The sequence below is a fragment of the Gobius niger genome (genome assembly GCF_951799975.1).
Source record: "Gobius niger genome assembly, chromosome: 19".
In the NCBI taxonomy this organism is placed as follows: Eukaryota; Metazoa; Chordata; class Actinopteri; order Gobiiformes; family Gobiidae; genus Gobius; species Gobius niger.
The window spans coordinates 15,524,232-15,539,167 of NC_136870.1; the positions used below are offsets into that span (position 1 = coordinate 15,524,232).

At 40.6% G+C, this 14,936-nt stretch overlaps 3 protein-coding genes across 9 annotated transcripts in view; 1 reads left to right on the forward strand and 2 right to left on the reverse strand.

Annotated features, from left to right (window-relative positions):
- Positions 1-8,405, forward strand: part of fmnl1b (formin-like 1b) — a 29,256-nt gene extending 20,851 nt beyond the window's left edge. Inside the window, exons 18-27 of the mRNA XM_079577886.1 lie at positions 318-552; positions 1,501-1,569; positions 1,700-1,780; positions 1,875-2,004; positions 2,166-2,329; positions 3,707-3,808; positions 3,994-4,077; positions 4,174-4,288; positions 5,748-5,847; positions 8,016-8,405. Coding sequence (XP_079434012.1) covers positions 318-552; positions 1,501-1,569; positions 1,700-1,780; positions 1,875-2,004; positions 2,166-2,329; positions 3,707-3,808; positions 3,994-4,077; positions 4,174-4,288; positions 5,748-5,839 — 1,072 coding nt within the window. The 3' untranslated portion in view covers positions 5,840-5,847; positions 8,016-8,405. The remainder of the gene's footprint in view (positions 1-317; positions 553-1,500; positions 1,570-1,699; positions 1,781-1,874; positions 2,005-2,165; positions 2,330-3,706; positions 3,809-3,993; positions 4,078-4,173; positions 4,289-5,747; positions 5,848-8,015) is intronic.
- Positions 8,406-8,949: 544 nt separating this feature from the next.
- Positions 8,950-10,835, reverse strand: LOC306979069 (uncharacterized protein). The gene is made up of 2 exons (XM_079577879.1): positions 10,264-10,835; positions 8,950-9,958 (listed from the first exon to the last, which is right to left on the reverse strand). Exon 2 carries the CDS (start codon positions 9,921-9,923, stop codon positions 8,973-8,975), a length of 951 nt encoding a protein of 316 aa, XP_079434005.1. The 5' UTR covers positions 9,924-9,958; positions 10,264-10,835; the 3' UTR covers positions 8,950-8,972.
- A 2,536-nt stretch (positions 10,836-13,371) lies between these two features.
- The window catches only part of srcin1b (SRC kinase signaling inhibitor 1b), a gene marked incomplete at its 3' end in the record, with an annotated part of 90,327 nt that continues 88,762 nt past the window's right edge, over positions 13,372-14,936 (reverse strand). For all 7 annotated transcript variants that reach the window (XM_079577838.1, XM_079577840.1, XM_079577841.1 and 4 more), the window contains one exon: positions 13,372-14,444. In XM_079577838.1, coding sequence (XP_079433964.1) covers positions 14,439-14,444 — 6 coding nt within the window. The remainder of the gene's footprint in view (positions 14,445-14,936) is intronic.

The window sequence follows — 14,936 nt, forward strand, 5'->3', positions numbered from 1 at the left end:
AGCTGATCTAAATGGACTTTTTCCCTCACGTTGTTGCCATGTTCTTTTTCATCTCACTTTAACCCGTTTTTTGTTGCTTTGTTGCTTTTTTATGGCGTTTTCTTCACAATTTTGCCACTTTTTTATTGAGTTTTTGTTACTCTTTTGCTGCACTTTCATTATTTTTTGGTCACATTTTGTTGCTTTTTGTTGTCCCTTGCTCTTAAGTGGCTTTTTGTCAGTTTTTGTAATCACTTACCTTTTATTTACTGTCCGACAGCAAATGCCATCACACGTGGCGAAACAAATAACCGAATGATATCCCAATGTGCCCGCAGTTACAACCAGAGAGCTCTGAGTCTGGATTTCCTGGAGTTATTGGAGCGTTTCATTCCCACTGAGTACGAGATGAAGCTCATTCAGGACTACGAGTGCGAGGGCAGGCCCTTGGACGAGCTCAGCGAGGAGGACCGCTTCATGGTGCGCTTCAGTAAGATCCCCCGTCTGGCCCAGCGCATCAGCACGCTCACCTTTATGGGCAATTTCACAGACAGTGTCCAGCTCATCCAGCCGGTAAGTTTGGAGCGACACTGAAACAACCAAAATAATACGAAATAAATAACAGAATACAAACTCATGTCCATCTATTAGTGATATTATGTCCATGACCAGCTTGGCAGCATTTTATTCTCTCACTCACCTATTAACAGCTAATGAATCTTAATTGGTATTTATAAAGCACTTATTAGTCCTTATTTTGCGAGACCTTTTTCAACATATTACGAGCTACTAACACTGTCCCACATCACTTCAGAATAGGGAACATATCCTCAGATACAAATACATTATCAAGAGGTAGTTGAACATCAATGAGACCGAGTATGATTGAGAGTTAGGTTTTGGGTCAGGGGTAGGGCTGCATTGTTTTTATACCACTACTTTAATGATACTTGGGTTTCAGTACCGATACCTGAACGATTTTTTCGATACCTATACTAAAATACTTGTCCTATAGAACCATAAAACAGATTAATAATGTTTATTTATTCCTTTTCCTTCCATTTAATTTATTTTGTTCGAAGTGAAACAATGACAAAAGGGCAGAAAAAACACTTTCCAATTTTTTTTTCCTTTTGTTTTTTCACATTTTCTCTCGTTTTCCCCCCCAAAAAAATCCATATTTTTTCCAATTTTTTTCCATCTGTTTTTCCTATTTTTTTCAATTTTATCATTTATTTTTACATATTTTTTCCCCATTTTTTTTTTACATCAATTTCGCCGCAAATTTTTCCATTTTTTCCCACATTTCCCCCACATTTTTTCCCAGATTTAACCCAATGTCTTCCACTTGTTGACTAATAAGTGCTTTTTTAATATAGTGTTACCAGGCTTTCTACCAAGAAGAAATACATTTATATGATATGGAAGTAATTATAAGTGATGAGAAAACTGTCACTGAATTCACTGTATGGGCGTTGTTATAATACAGGCAAAAACTAATTACGGTTTCTATTATTACAGCAACTGGATGCTATAATTGCAGCTTCTATGTCAATCAAATCATCGGCCAAACTCAAGAAAATCCTGGAGGTAAGGAATTAAGTCGTTTACAGCCGCATACAAGATATAGTTATAATTATACTGTAAAGAGATAAAGAATCTGTATTGGACCATGTAATTTTCTCCAGACTCATTTACTCTTTCAGCGTTGTGTTTCCAGATCATTTTAGCCTTTGGGAACTACATGAACAGCAGTAAACGAGGCGCAGCACACGGCTTCCGGCTGCAGAGCTTAGACCTGGTGCGTGAGGAGGCTCATGATAGCTCCTTGCTCATTGTTTTCAACCGCTTGTCATTTTTCACTTTGATCTTAATGTTGCCGTTTATATCCGCAGCTGCTGGAGACCAAATCCACCGACCGGAGACAGACTCTGCTGCATTTCATTGTCGACATCATTCAGGAGAAGTATCCCGAGCTCCAGTCGTTTCACACAGAGCTGCACTTCCTCGACAAGGCTGCCATGGGTAAGATGAGGGTGCAGGGCATTACATTTTGGATGCAACTGAATAATTTGAAACAATTCACAAGTGCAGTCTGCATTCTTGCCTCTAAACGCAGCCGGAGAATTCTTTTGCCTTTGAAAGTTGCCTCTTACGGGACTGTTATGCTCTTCTTTTGTTCTCAGTGTCTCTGGACAGTATCCTTCAGGACGTCCGAGCTCTAGAGCAGGGCATGGAGGTGACCAAGAGGGAGTTCTCAGTGGAACAAGGCAGCCCTGTCCTGCAGTCGTTTGTCCACAGCAACACTACCCTCCTGGATTCTGTCATGGCCGACGGCAAAAAGGCACAGGTTGGGTAACATTTAAATCTAATCTCATACATACTATACATATTGCGACGGACAGATTTCCAAAAGAACATAGCTTTATTTGATCGACTGCAAATGATCAGCTCTCTCCCATGTATATTATTATTATTTGTCCATCATAGTGTTGGTGTGTCTCTTGCCTCTAGTGTCTGTGTGTGTGTGTGTGTGTGTGTGTGTGTGTGTGTGTGTGTGTGTGTGTGTGTGTGTGTGTGTGTGTGTGTGCGTGCGTGCGTGCGTGTGTGTGTGTGTGTGTGTGTGTATGTGTGTGTGTGTGTGTGTGTGTGTGTGTGTGTGTGTACTTGTACTTACGACATTGTGAGGACCAGTTTGAGTTTTTAATCAACAGAGTGAGGATATTTTTGTAAAGTGAGGACATTTGGTTGGTCCTCACTTATTTGAAGGACTTTTTGAGGGTCAAGATGTGGTTTTAGGGTTAGGTTTAAAATTAGTTAGGATGAAGGTAAGGGTTAGGTTTAGGGGCCCTATTAGGGTCTGGGTACATTATGTCTATGAGTTTCTATGACCTCACTAAGATAGTACAAGATGCTGTGTGTGTGTGTGTGTGTGTGGTCTTGTATTTACGACACTGTGAGGACCATGGCAGTTTCAGTTTTTAACCAACAGAGTGAGGACATTTTGGGTGGTCCTCACTTCTGTGAAGGACTGTTTGAGAGTCAGGGTGTGGTTTTATGGTTAGAATTGGGTTAAGACTAGGGTTAGGGTTAGGATTAAGGTTAGGGGTTTAGGGTTCAGGGTTAGGGGTCTGGGTAATATATTATGTCTATGAGTGTTTACATGCATGTGTCTTGTGTGTTCCTGGGCATGCCCAGACTAAATAAAACAAATAATAAAAATCTAATGATACAGGTCGGTTCACCTCTAGTCCTCTTTTGATACTTTCTATTGATCATACCAGAACCTCTTAACCCCCACCTGAACAGAGGACATTTTCTGCAGTTCAGCATTACGCAAATGTTAAAGCGTCAAAATAACAATCAAAAAAGCAACAAAAATGACAAAAACACAAGAAAAAAAAGACAAAAACGCTTCAATTATGTGACAAAAACCTGCCGACAACGCGACAAAACAGTGAGGATCAGTTTTGGAGGCCTTAGCTTTCAAATGAGACATTACACGGTCGGCAGTCAGGAAGCTTGTAGATTTGGGTAAAGCTGAACTGGAGAAAATGTGCTTGCTGTAAGAGGTTAAAATACTCTGACTCTCCTTTTTAATATATTTTTAACTTTGAGGACAAAATATCTACCTAAACGTAGTCTAATGAGAATAAGCATAATCCCCTGTGTTTGCCTGATCTGTGTAACTAACCATTGAAATACTTTGCTTTACTTTATTTTTCAGGATGTGTACGACTCAGCGGTGGAGTATTTTGGAGAAAACCACAAAAGCACGCCACCAGCGATGTTCTTCCCTGTGTTTGTGCGCTTCATCAAGGCATACAAGGTCAGACTGCAGTAATTTATTGATTTCTTAACTCAATGAACTGTCACATCAGATATGCGGCTAACGCTAATGGGAAACTGATTTTCCTGTGTAAACGTGGGGCGCCCAGGAGGCTGCCATCATCAGCGGTTGTAACCTTCAGATGGAAACAATTTCATAGCTCTTTATTTTTTCTTTTAAAAAAGCAAGCCGAGCAGGAGAACGAGCAGAGGAAAAGGAAGGTCTCCTCAGATCCCCCGCTAACCTCGCCTAAACCTGACATCAACAAGGTGAGTGAAAAGTGGCTATTTTCAAACTCTAAATGTAAAATATGGAGAAACCTAAACGAACGTCCACTTTCACATCTATCTCTGGTGCGATTTCAGATGTCCACAATGCCAAAGCTGCCACAGATGGACCTGATCGCAGAGCTGAAGAAGAGGCAGACCACGCCTTTAGTGAGAGAAGGAAAGGATGGAGCCATTGAAGACATTATCACAGGTATGCAAACCAGTGACTCTGCAAACATCAGTAATAGAAAGCTGCAGACCTGGAGGCGAGACAGATCCACGACGGTGAGGCGGATCCGCCGTGATAGTGCGCCCTCTGCTGGTAGGAGCAGATTCACAACGGTATTTGTGAATATTTTATGTTGGGATTAGGGTCAGGTTAAGATTCGAGTCATTTTGGAACAAAAACAACAAGCAATTTGTATGCTGTTCACAGTTATGTTATCTTTATTAATCAACAGAAGCATCTAGTTACACATTCCAAATGTGTTCATAAGAATTTTGTTTTGTTTTGTTTTCATCAAAAATAAGAAATATAAAATGCGTGAAGTAGATCAACATATCAATAAATCTTCCTAAACACTGATCGGTCTAGATCTGTCTTATCCAGCAGAGGGCGCACTATACCGGTGGATTTGCTTCACAGTCGATCTGTCTCGGCTCCGGGTCTGCAGCTTTCCCCTACTCGCAAATATTGGTTGGACAATATAATACAATCAATCGACCTGTGAGTCAAACTACATTAAAGCAGTACTAAGTAACTCATGCCCCTAGAGGCCATAAGCGCCACTGCAGGTGTCGAAGCAGGCTGTGTTTTTTTACTCCTTAATTGTCCGTGAGAGTAAATACTACGTAGTAGTATGCAAATAGTATGCAATACTACGACAGAAAAGACAAAGGGAGAGAGGGATATTGTACTTCTAACTACACAATGGAGATAATTTTATTCACTCAAACTTGGCTGTAAATACTGTTTAAGTGGCGTTAGCCCACAGTTAGCTTTGCCAATTAGCCTGTTAGCATCTTCCTCATGATTCCATTAGTGTGTATTGGGGTCTCCGGGTCGGTGCAGGGAAAGTTGCAAGTGTGGTTTTCTGGCCAGAGACACCAGGGGGAGATGAAAGACGCCCCAATCATCCAATTAACACTTGTATTACCCCCAGAGAGACTACGAAAAGGATTTATTAAGGTAAACAAGTTACTTGGTACTGCTTTAAAATAGTTGAAAACATAATTGTGATTTTGCAAGATTATACATTTATTATTAAGAACCGAAAGCCCTATTCATCACTCATAGAACTGTTACTGAATATTTTTACCTTGAACTGAAGTACTTCTATCATATTGTTTTGTCCCTGTCACAGAAAAAATCCTTATTTATCCCATTCATATAAGTTATCCTTATATGAATAATAATAGCTTCAGAGCCTATAATGCTTTTATCTATTTATGTCTCCATTATTGGCGGTGTTGCTTGAAAGTTCTTTAATCTGCTTTGTCCTTCACTGTTTTCTATTCAAACAGCCGTTAATCTTACGGAGGCTGCTCAGTCCCAGTTCAACCACTTGTATTTTCTTCTTTCAGTCCTCTCTCGCTTGTTTGTCCTTGCTTTATTTCACTTCTTTGTCCCCTCTTTCTCCTCTGTCTTTTGCCGCTCCTCTGGTGCGCAGCTCTTAAGTCTGTGCCCTTCACGGCGCGCTCTGGCAAACGCTCATCCCGTCTCCTCTGTGACGCCGTCTTCACTGACGACAGCCCTCCTTAGAGCCGCGGGTACAGCGCATGCCTCTTTGTTTTTCTCTCTTTGCACCAGCAGCGCGCAGTAACTCCACACAAAACATGAGGACAAAATGAATGCCAGGACTTTCCACCACGTCCTGCAAGGAGGAAATGTTTCTCTCTGGTCTGACTGATACACATTTTCTGTGAGCTACAAGTTTATTCCAAAACTAAACATAGCATACTTTGATCTTAAGACTTGCAAGAGCCCGAGCATGAAGGTACCCTCCACTATTTTCTATTTTTTTATTACCAGTAATCTGAATACAAAGGACGGTCAATGTGTCAGTCGATGTAGCTTAATCAGTGTTGAGTGTCTATTGATACACTCCATCTGTTGGACCCTCAAATCAATGTTTTATAGTCTAGCCAGCTCTTTAACCGTTTTTGGCAACATTTTCCAACCCTGAATACAGATGACATCCTGGACATGCATTGACCTCTTAACCCCCACCTGAACCGAGCTTTGACTTTCCCCAAATCTAAAAGCTTCTTGAACCTTGGCATCATTTTAGATTTTAGACTAAGCTTTATGAAACATATAAAAAAAAAGGTATGTCAAACAATAAAATATAATCTGTTTAATCATCATTTAATCAATACATTTAAATCTGTAAGAAATTCATTGGCAATGTAAGGAGCCAAAACCAACTTCAACACAATGATTATTACCTCAAGATTCTAGATATCATCACTGTCAAGTATTAAAGGTGGTTGTTATGCAAAATCGACTTTTTCAAGCTTTACATCATGTTATTATGTCATTCCCTCATTAAAAACATGCCTGAAGTGTTGCCTTGGCAAATTCACGTATTTTTGAGTAATCTGTAAAAACTCTGATGGCGGCCATTTTAGGGATAGGTTTGCCTGAGTCCTCCTAGGAACGCCCCCACCTCCTGGAGACGCCTCCGAGCTTTCGTCACCAGCCGAGTAACCAACCACTGCTCCTCAGCAGAACCCCCTCCCCACTGATGCCACAGACAGCGTGTGGAGGGGGCATGTCGGAAAGAGTCAGAGGTTCTTAAAGAGACAGAGGCCTATTTCAAGACATTCGCTACAGCCATTTTGAGAGAGCAATTGTATACAAGGCAGTTATTCTAATTTACTGCATTTACAGACCAACAGAAGGTTTCGTCATCATTTTAGTGTGGGAAAAAAGGAAGCATAATACCCCCTCTTTAACCAAATATAAAATGCTCAACTTTGATTATATAGTTATGACAGCCAATCTATATTTACTATTCAAGATTATAAATAATGTTGCGCCTCCACCACTGAAAAGGTTTGTCCAACTAACCTCCGATCAGATGGTCAGGACAACAAGGTCAACAGTCAATGGTCAATGTACCAAACCAAAATGAAAAACATTAGCATTAGGACAATTGGCATTTTCCTTTAAAACTATCAGAATGGAACAAACTATAGAGGAACAAGTTCTCCCATTGATGAAATGCACCTTTTAAAAAAAAAAAAAAAAGTATAATAGTCTGTCTGTACTGTCTGTAAGTACTATGAACTGTATTGTTTTATGCTTTTTGTACTGTGTTTTGTAATTGGACGGGGCCTTTCTGTGTGGCGTTTGCATGTTCTCCCCGTGTCTGCATAGGGAGAACATGAACACATCACTAAAACTTGTACAATAGGTTCCCCTCTGCGGCCAGGACTTCCCTGAAAAAGAGATTCTTAATCTCAGTGGGACTATCCTGGTTAAATAAAGGTCAATAACAAAAATAAATAAAAAAGCTCCTGTGCATGGTCCCTGTCAAATAAATCAAATAAACTAAACTAAACAAAGTGTCAAAACAGTGACAAAAACAAGAATAAAACTAGGATGAAAATGCAACAAAGACCGAAAACATGACAAAAATGTGGGACGAACAAAAACGACACAAAAAAGCTACGAAAAAGTGACAAAAGCGATGAAAATCTGGCAAAAATGAGACCAAAACGCAACAAAAAAGTGATGAAAAAGTTACAAAAATTAGATGGAAAAAGTGATTAAAAAAACTAGGAAAATGTGGCAAAAATGTGAGGAAAACGCAGCAAAAAAGCGATGGAAAAAAAAAATCCAAAAAATGAGGAAAAGCTGAACTAGAGAAAAGGCACTTGGTTTTAAAGCTGTTGCTGCATATTCACAGCCGCTTTTTCGTCTTACCTTTCAGACCTCAGAAACCAGCCGTACAGACGAGCGGACGCCGGTCGACGCAGCGCCAAGTGGAAACAAGGGCAACAGCTCCAAGTATCTTCAGACATCTCACTGTAACTTTGTCACTATACGTTATCAATGCACTGGACTGAACCATACGCACACGACTACAGATGAGGCCCAGCATTTCAAACCCTCGGTCACCTCCTGCATGCTGTCGAATGCAGAGGTGAAGACGCATGTTCTTTACTTAACGCTATATTGAGCCGGCCAGCATGACAAAAGTAAATTCCCTTTTACAACATTATTATTAGTTTGCCACTTTTTTTCTTTTAAAAGAGGCACTTGATGTGATTGAAATATTCATAATTAAAACAATATTAGGTTGATGTTAATGACACAGAATGAAAATGTAGCTAATTTTGTAAAGTAGAAAAAGAATTGAAATTGCCCACTCTTGAAACACGCTCCAATGATTGAGAATAATTCGATGAGAAATTATTAAGTATTGTCCTTTTCTGCTCTCAAAATTCCTGATTACACTGAAGATTTTTATGATATAAATTATTTTTAATACTGAGAAATAGCAACTTTGCTTCTGCATTTCAAGAAATAAATGTTTTATATTAGTGCTGTGTGTCTGTGTGTTATAGGTGTGGTTATTATGAAAACACATGAAGAAAAATGCTTAAACTTGAATTCATTTTATTAGTAGACACATAACACAGGCTTTTCTTTCCTCAGACACAACAAACACTAACAAGTTTTTCAGCGCAGTCTCTTGAGGCGTGGCCCCATTATTTACTATGTTCAAAACACTGCATTGATTAGTTGATATACTGGTTCATATTACAGACAATGCTGTAGACTTTATACCATTGTGAGACGGATCTTGTGAAGGAAGTTCTGCTCTTACATTACAAACAACAATTAATCCCAGTCACTTCCCATGAAACAAAAAAACTTCATGGCTTTATTCGCTCCATACAGCCAAAAGTTTCTCCGCCTCACATTTCATCTTTTCAAACTCTTTCGAAACGTGTTTGCATTGTTCAGCTGCTTGTTTCAAACAGGAAGTGGTCTCTTCTGTATAATCCATATGACTGAGCGTCTTCTCCGCTTCGGAAACAGCTGCGAGACACTTAGAGCTCTGTGCAGCGACACAGCGAGCTCCACTCCTCCTGTCCATTTTGCTGCTGGTGTGGATGCCTGACAGCTCGGCCACTAAAGGAGAGGTTTTTTGTTTGTAAGTCTGAACGACTGAATTCTTCAGTGGTTTATTCTTCTGTTTTTGTGGTTTTTGACATATGTCTTTAAATGGACCTAATCCTCTTTTTATTAAACCAAGGGTAGCACTGACACCTAACAATCCGCCGACGCCCCCACCAAATGTCCCCCCTACAAAACCCACCTCCCCACCAAATATATTTCCAATCCCTGCACCAGTGACTCCTCCAGCCAAACACAACAATACCCTGTAAACATAATTGTCGATCGAGTATTCCACTGATTCAGCCGCTGCCCCGACACCGCCCCCGAGCACACCAGCAAACGTTCCCCCGACTCCACCTCCCATCACACCCCCAAAGAAACCCGCAGTGGCACTGAGCGGATTCAACTCTTTCCTGAGGAGAGCAGCTGCAAACACAGCACTCAGGCCGCCAGCAACGCAGCCGCCCACGGCTCCAAAAGTGCCACCAAGAGATGCCCCACAAAATCCACCAATCACAGCCCTGGCCGCATTGTCTTTCAGCGACTCTTCACTCTGTTTCTGAGCTTGGGCCGAGAGCCGGGCTAAGTTATCGGCCGTCATTTTGAAGTAATCCTCTCGACAATTGTAGAGCTCGATAAAAGTGGTCAAACTTGTGAGGAACTGGTCTCGTTGGACGTCATCACTCGCCACGGCTTCTTTAAACATCCACATGGTGACTGTGAGATGTAGGTTTGTTTACACAAGGCCTGTCAGCACAAAAGTTCATCATACAATTAGGACATTTTGGCGATTCCTGCTTAGGTTAAATTAGGTCAAACATCACATAATATTAATATTCACAGCACAATATTTTCTCATTTTTTTTCAAGGACGGTGTGTAAATATCAGAGACTTATCCAAGATCAGTGTGAGCATTGATGCCTATAAGTAAGAATGAACCAAGAAGCTCAAGGGCATACTGTACTTCATTGAGCTGTCCAGAATGTGAACCATGGCCAAATACCAGTTGACAAGTAGCTCTATACAATCTCCTGAATAAAATGTTGAACACTCACCTGAGCCTGCCTTGTATCTTAACTTCTGTCTCCCAGAGGTCACAGTCGACTGCAGTCAGAGCTGGTTATGTGCATGTTTTACAGGAGCTGTGACTCAAAAAGGCAGGACTACTTTCAAATGCGCTGCCATTGTGTGGAAAGAACTGGATGAGCAAAATATTTCATGCCCTACTCACTGACCAGACTTGATTGGGGAGATTCCATAAAGAGAAAGTGAACACGCTTTATCTTAATCAATCGGCTCAGAAAGTCTTTTCTTCTCAAGTTAACACACCGCCAACTTTGTGACAGGAATGAAGAGGAATCAAATGAATACAACAAAGGGTGTTTGTGACACATTCAAAAAGCACATTTCTCCCTGTGATCTTGAAACATTTGAAATTACTAGTGTGTAAAAATGGTAACGTCTTGCCGTTCAATGAAACACTGCCAGCTGACGCTTTGCCCTGCAGAACAGTCCCAGGTTGAAATGACATTTTAATTGTATCTTGAATTTCAGCAAGTCAAAGGGCTGGCTGCCAACTATACAGGGCTTACTGAACAACAGTAAATCTTTGATCATCGTTTAATGACTATTCTTCTCTGATCTGTTTCAATCTAACATTGTTTCTTTAGGTGTCAGCCTGCTAATGTTTTCACATACAGTGAGGCAACATCATTATCTCCAATGTGTACAAAGATAATACATTATTGTTAATGGATTTTTCAAGCTTATTTTAGCTTTAATAACTGAAGGCCACGACAGACATAACTTTTTTGTGTGAGGTGTCTGTAATATGGTGAACACAGTGAATTGAGAGGAGAATATCTAAGCTGCATTGAAAAGGAAAGGTACTAACTCCATCCACAAGGGGTCAGTAAAGTTGCCATGTACCATTATAGAGCATAAAGACATTTCCCTCTGAACTACAAGAATTTCACATTCAAGTTTCACCTTGAAAGAGCAATTATGTTTATTGCTACGCTTTCTTTATTCAACGCGATGATACAAAACACTTTTTATTTGCCGAAACTGGTAAGATTTCTGGGATTCCTGACACGATCCATTACAATAAAAAACGTAGGTAGATGATAAAAGTAAAATACCGGAGTTACCGGAGTCACATAAAAATATATTTACCAGTAGCGATTGTTTTTAGCTCATGTTAGTCTATGGAATGTGTTTGCTTGTACCCTAAAAGGATTGACTTCTTGGGTAACGTTCAACTTATAACAATGAATCCATCGCAAACTGTATATCATTAGTGTAAGAGTCCGTGCATTTGACAAAAAGGGGCATCACGGTGGTCAGGTATGAGAGAGTCACTTTTATTGTCACAAAAACACAACAGGAACGTACAAAAGCAGCGACCTTGGTATGGTTTTTACTTTTCTCACACGAAGCAGCGACTTTACCCTCCGTACACAGAACTTGCATATGTTTTGCTCTGTTAGGTTGGTCTTTTAGTATTTTATTAACGACTTTGTAATTCATGATTCACTCTTCTTCTTCTTCTTCTTCTTCTTCTTCTTCTTCATCACAACTTCACAAACAACACGTATCCCACACGGCAAGCATCACTTTCAGACTCTGGAGATGGGAGTAATTTGATATACATTGTCATTCAAATATTTCTCTATAGGCGATAGATTAGTTCATCTCTTTTTTTCTGACAGTAAATGGCGCGTGGCCGTCTATTTGAACATATTACAAAATGTTACTGTACAATTGCTTACTCTATCATACACTCACAAGTATACACAGAAGTATTGACAGATGAGACCTGTGTCAACCCAGCGTGCAGTTTCCAGGAATGTATACAGTATGCATGCCTTTCTCTGATAGATTTTTTTTTTTTGTCGTTTATAAAATACATAAAATGTGGATATAGTCATATTCAGGTCTATATACATGATTCAAACATCCACAAATGGTTCGAACAATCACACATTCGTCAAGAAAACCATCGATACAAGTGAATAGCCTGTGTATACACTATTGGTTACCATAGAGAACAGCTACAAAAGGGGTGTGGCCTATCTGTGAGCTTCAGGGTCACGGATGTATAATAAAACTCTCAGAGAAGTAATCCATTGGAAGGTCCAGCTCTGGCGGCCATATTGTAATTACTCAAAAAGACTACTTACGTTTGTGGTTTCTTTTAACTTACTGTGTTCATGTGATTTTTATACATCTCACCTAACAATAATAACAACAATAATATCATGATTACTATTTTCATTTTAGCTCATAAAAGTCAGCTTGAACATGAATTGGTCGAAATTTTAAGGACTGAGGATGCGCGACTATTCATTTCAAGGACCATGCAAATAACTGGACACACATCCCCTACCTAACCACGCCCCAATCCTTCGGCGTCTGTGTTCATGACCTTTTCTCAACTCCCCCCACCCTTGCCCTCCAGTCGACCTCAAGTACTGTGTATTTCCCATGTCTTGATGTTCTTATGTATGTGCTTTGCCTTAGCTTAACCTTGATTGTAATTTCGCATATCTTCTTTCGTAAGGCGCATTGAGTTGCCATGTCTACGAAATGTGCAGTATAAATAAACGTGGCTTGCCTAAAATAAATTGATAAATGATTGATGGGTGTATCCATAGTGGGCTGACAATGGCTGCTGGCTGCTCTGCTTTAGGACCACGACACTAGGGGCTGCCATTGCTGTTGCACCTCCACATAGCAGCTAGTCTCCCATTAGAAACCATTGCACTTTAGACACTTTAAAAACAACTTTAAAGCCTTGTGCCTCATTTTTTGAAACTTTCTAACTCTGGGTTGGCACAATCAAAGGGACCAGGCTGGTTTTCGTAGGGTACACTTTAGAAATTATACATAATTAATGAGGGCCTGACTTTGATTGACAGGCCGTTAGATTTAATGGGGCATGCTCGGCTATGACCGAACTCCATGTCCCACGAGGGCCGAGTCTACAGTCAAGATCCCGCTCTTTTGCCCTTTTTAGGAACATGATTCGTCAGAGCTGGGGAGGAGGAGTCTGTAAATCCGCCATGATTTCCCCTCGAACGTAGTTATTATGGCAAACGGGGTGGAGTGAGGATGAGTCACTGTCTATTATTTTTGTTTGGCTATTTCTATGGCTGACACATACTGTACTGCTGCATTTTCAATGAAAATCTGGCAAATCCACTGATCACAAGATGGCCGCCACATCTGCCCGACAGTTTGCCTCTCTGTAGAGTTTTATCACCGCTCAATGTTCGGCGAGTGTGAGGAAATGTGCTTATTCTTCATAGTGCCGTTAATAGGGTGTCTGTATATTTACACATCTGGTCTCTCGTAAGAACAAATGGGTCATGTCATGTTAGCAGAAAAAATAAAACATCTTTAAAGTAATTTACAAAATCAAGGTGTTACATGCGCATGAGTCCTCTTGTACAAGTATAAAAATACAAAAAAAGCTGGATTATATAAAACATAGATGACACTTTCTTTTGTACATGTCAATAAAGAAATCTCTTCAAAAGAAAAACTAAATGGTCTTAATAATATACATACATGTTATCTTAAAATTTCATATTCTCGCGCTCCTCATACATTCCATAGATGACTTTCTGTAAACGTCTTTTCACCATAAATACATTTATAATCTTTTCTTTATTCATCTCCATTCATTATCCCTAAATGTGCTTTACTCCATAGGCTTTACCTTCTATTGGGACTAAGGTATTTTTCATGATTGCGCATCCTCATCGCGTGGCCAGAACATTGGACTAAAAACTGCAAAATGATTGTTAGTAATGCGGAATGATGGATTTGCTGGGTAAATGCTGAACGCTAATTCAACAGGTTGAGATCCTATTTATTAACACTATGGCGCCCACAGAGGTCAACTGCAGTACGATGATTTTGCGGTTAATCGGATGGTCTAAACTGCACCAATTTAGTCAAGCTGGTGGTCAAGTGACGATTCATTACATTGCATCGGGAGTCCAAAAACCAGAATGATGCCAGTACTCACAGCTCACGTACCTAGTCCCGGTTGAGACCTGAGAAGCAGATAGAGATGGAAGGAAAGCGAGGAAGGCCAAAGAAAAAGCGGCTGAACTGTAGCTTGCAGATCAAAAGTAATGCGTGGAAAAAAAGCAGGAGAGGGAATGATTTGCCTGTTCATAGCGAGAGACATAAGAGAAGCGTTTTAGTGGCAAAAGCTTAGCACTGCAAGATGTCGAGAAAGCAAGATGGCAGAGGTTTATTTTTTTGGGAGGGGGGGATGAAGGAGCGGTGACAAGGAAGGGGGGAAAAGAAAAAAAGACAAAAATAAATCAAAATTTACAAACAGACAATGTTTTGTCAGAATTGTTAACAGTTATGAAAATGCCAGTGTGAGAGTCAGTAAAGCCTCCCTGCCCTATCTATACGGCTCAGGCTCTGGTGCTGCCTTCTGATTGGCTGCAGGGGTGGGGGGGGGAGAGAGCCTGCTGCTTTTGGTGCAGTGCATGTCTCACGGAGAGAGGAGAGGAAAGAGGGGCAACGGCAGCAGCACAGGCTATGTCGACCCGAGCTTTTATGGGAGAGGCGCGGGGCTGTGATCGGAGGGTGCTTTGGGACGGGCTATCTCTCTCCTTTGGTCGTCGGGAGGGCGGGCGGGTGGGTGTCTGGCGAAATGAAAGACCTTAGGAGACAGCGGAACGACAACAAGATAATAGG

Bases quoted from the DNA above. Each gene is read 5' to 3' on its own strand.
- LOC306979069 (XM_079577879.1), bottom strand. From the start codon at position 9,923: ATGTGGATGTTTAAAGAAGCCGTGGCGAGTGATGACGTCCAACGAGAC.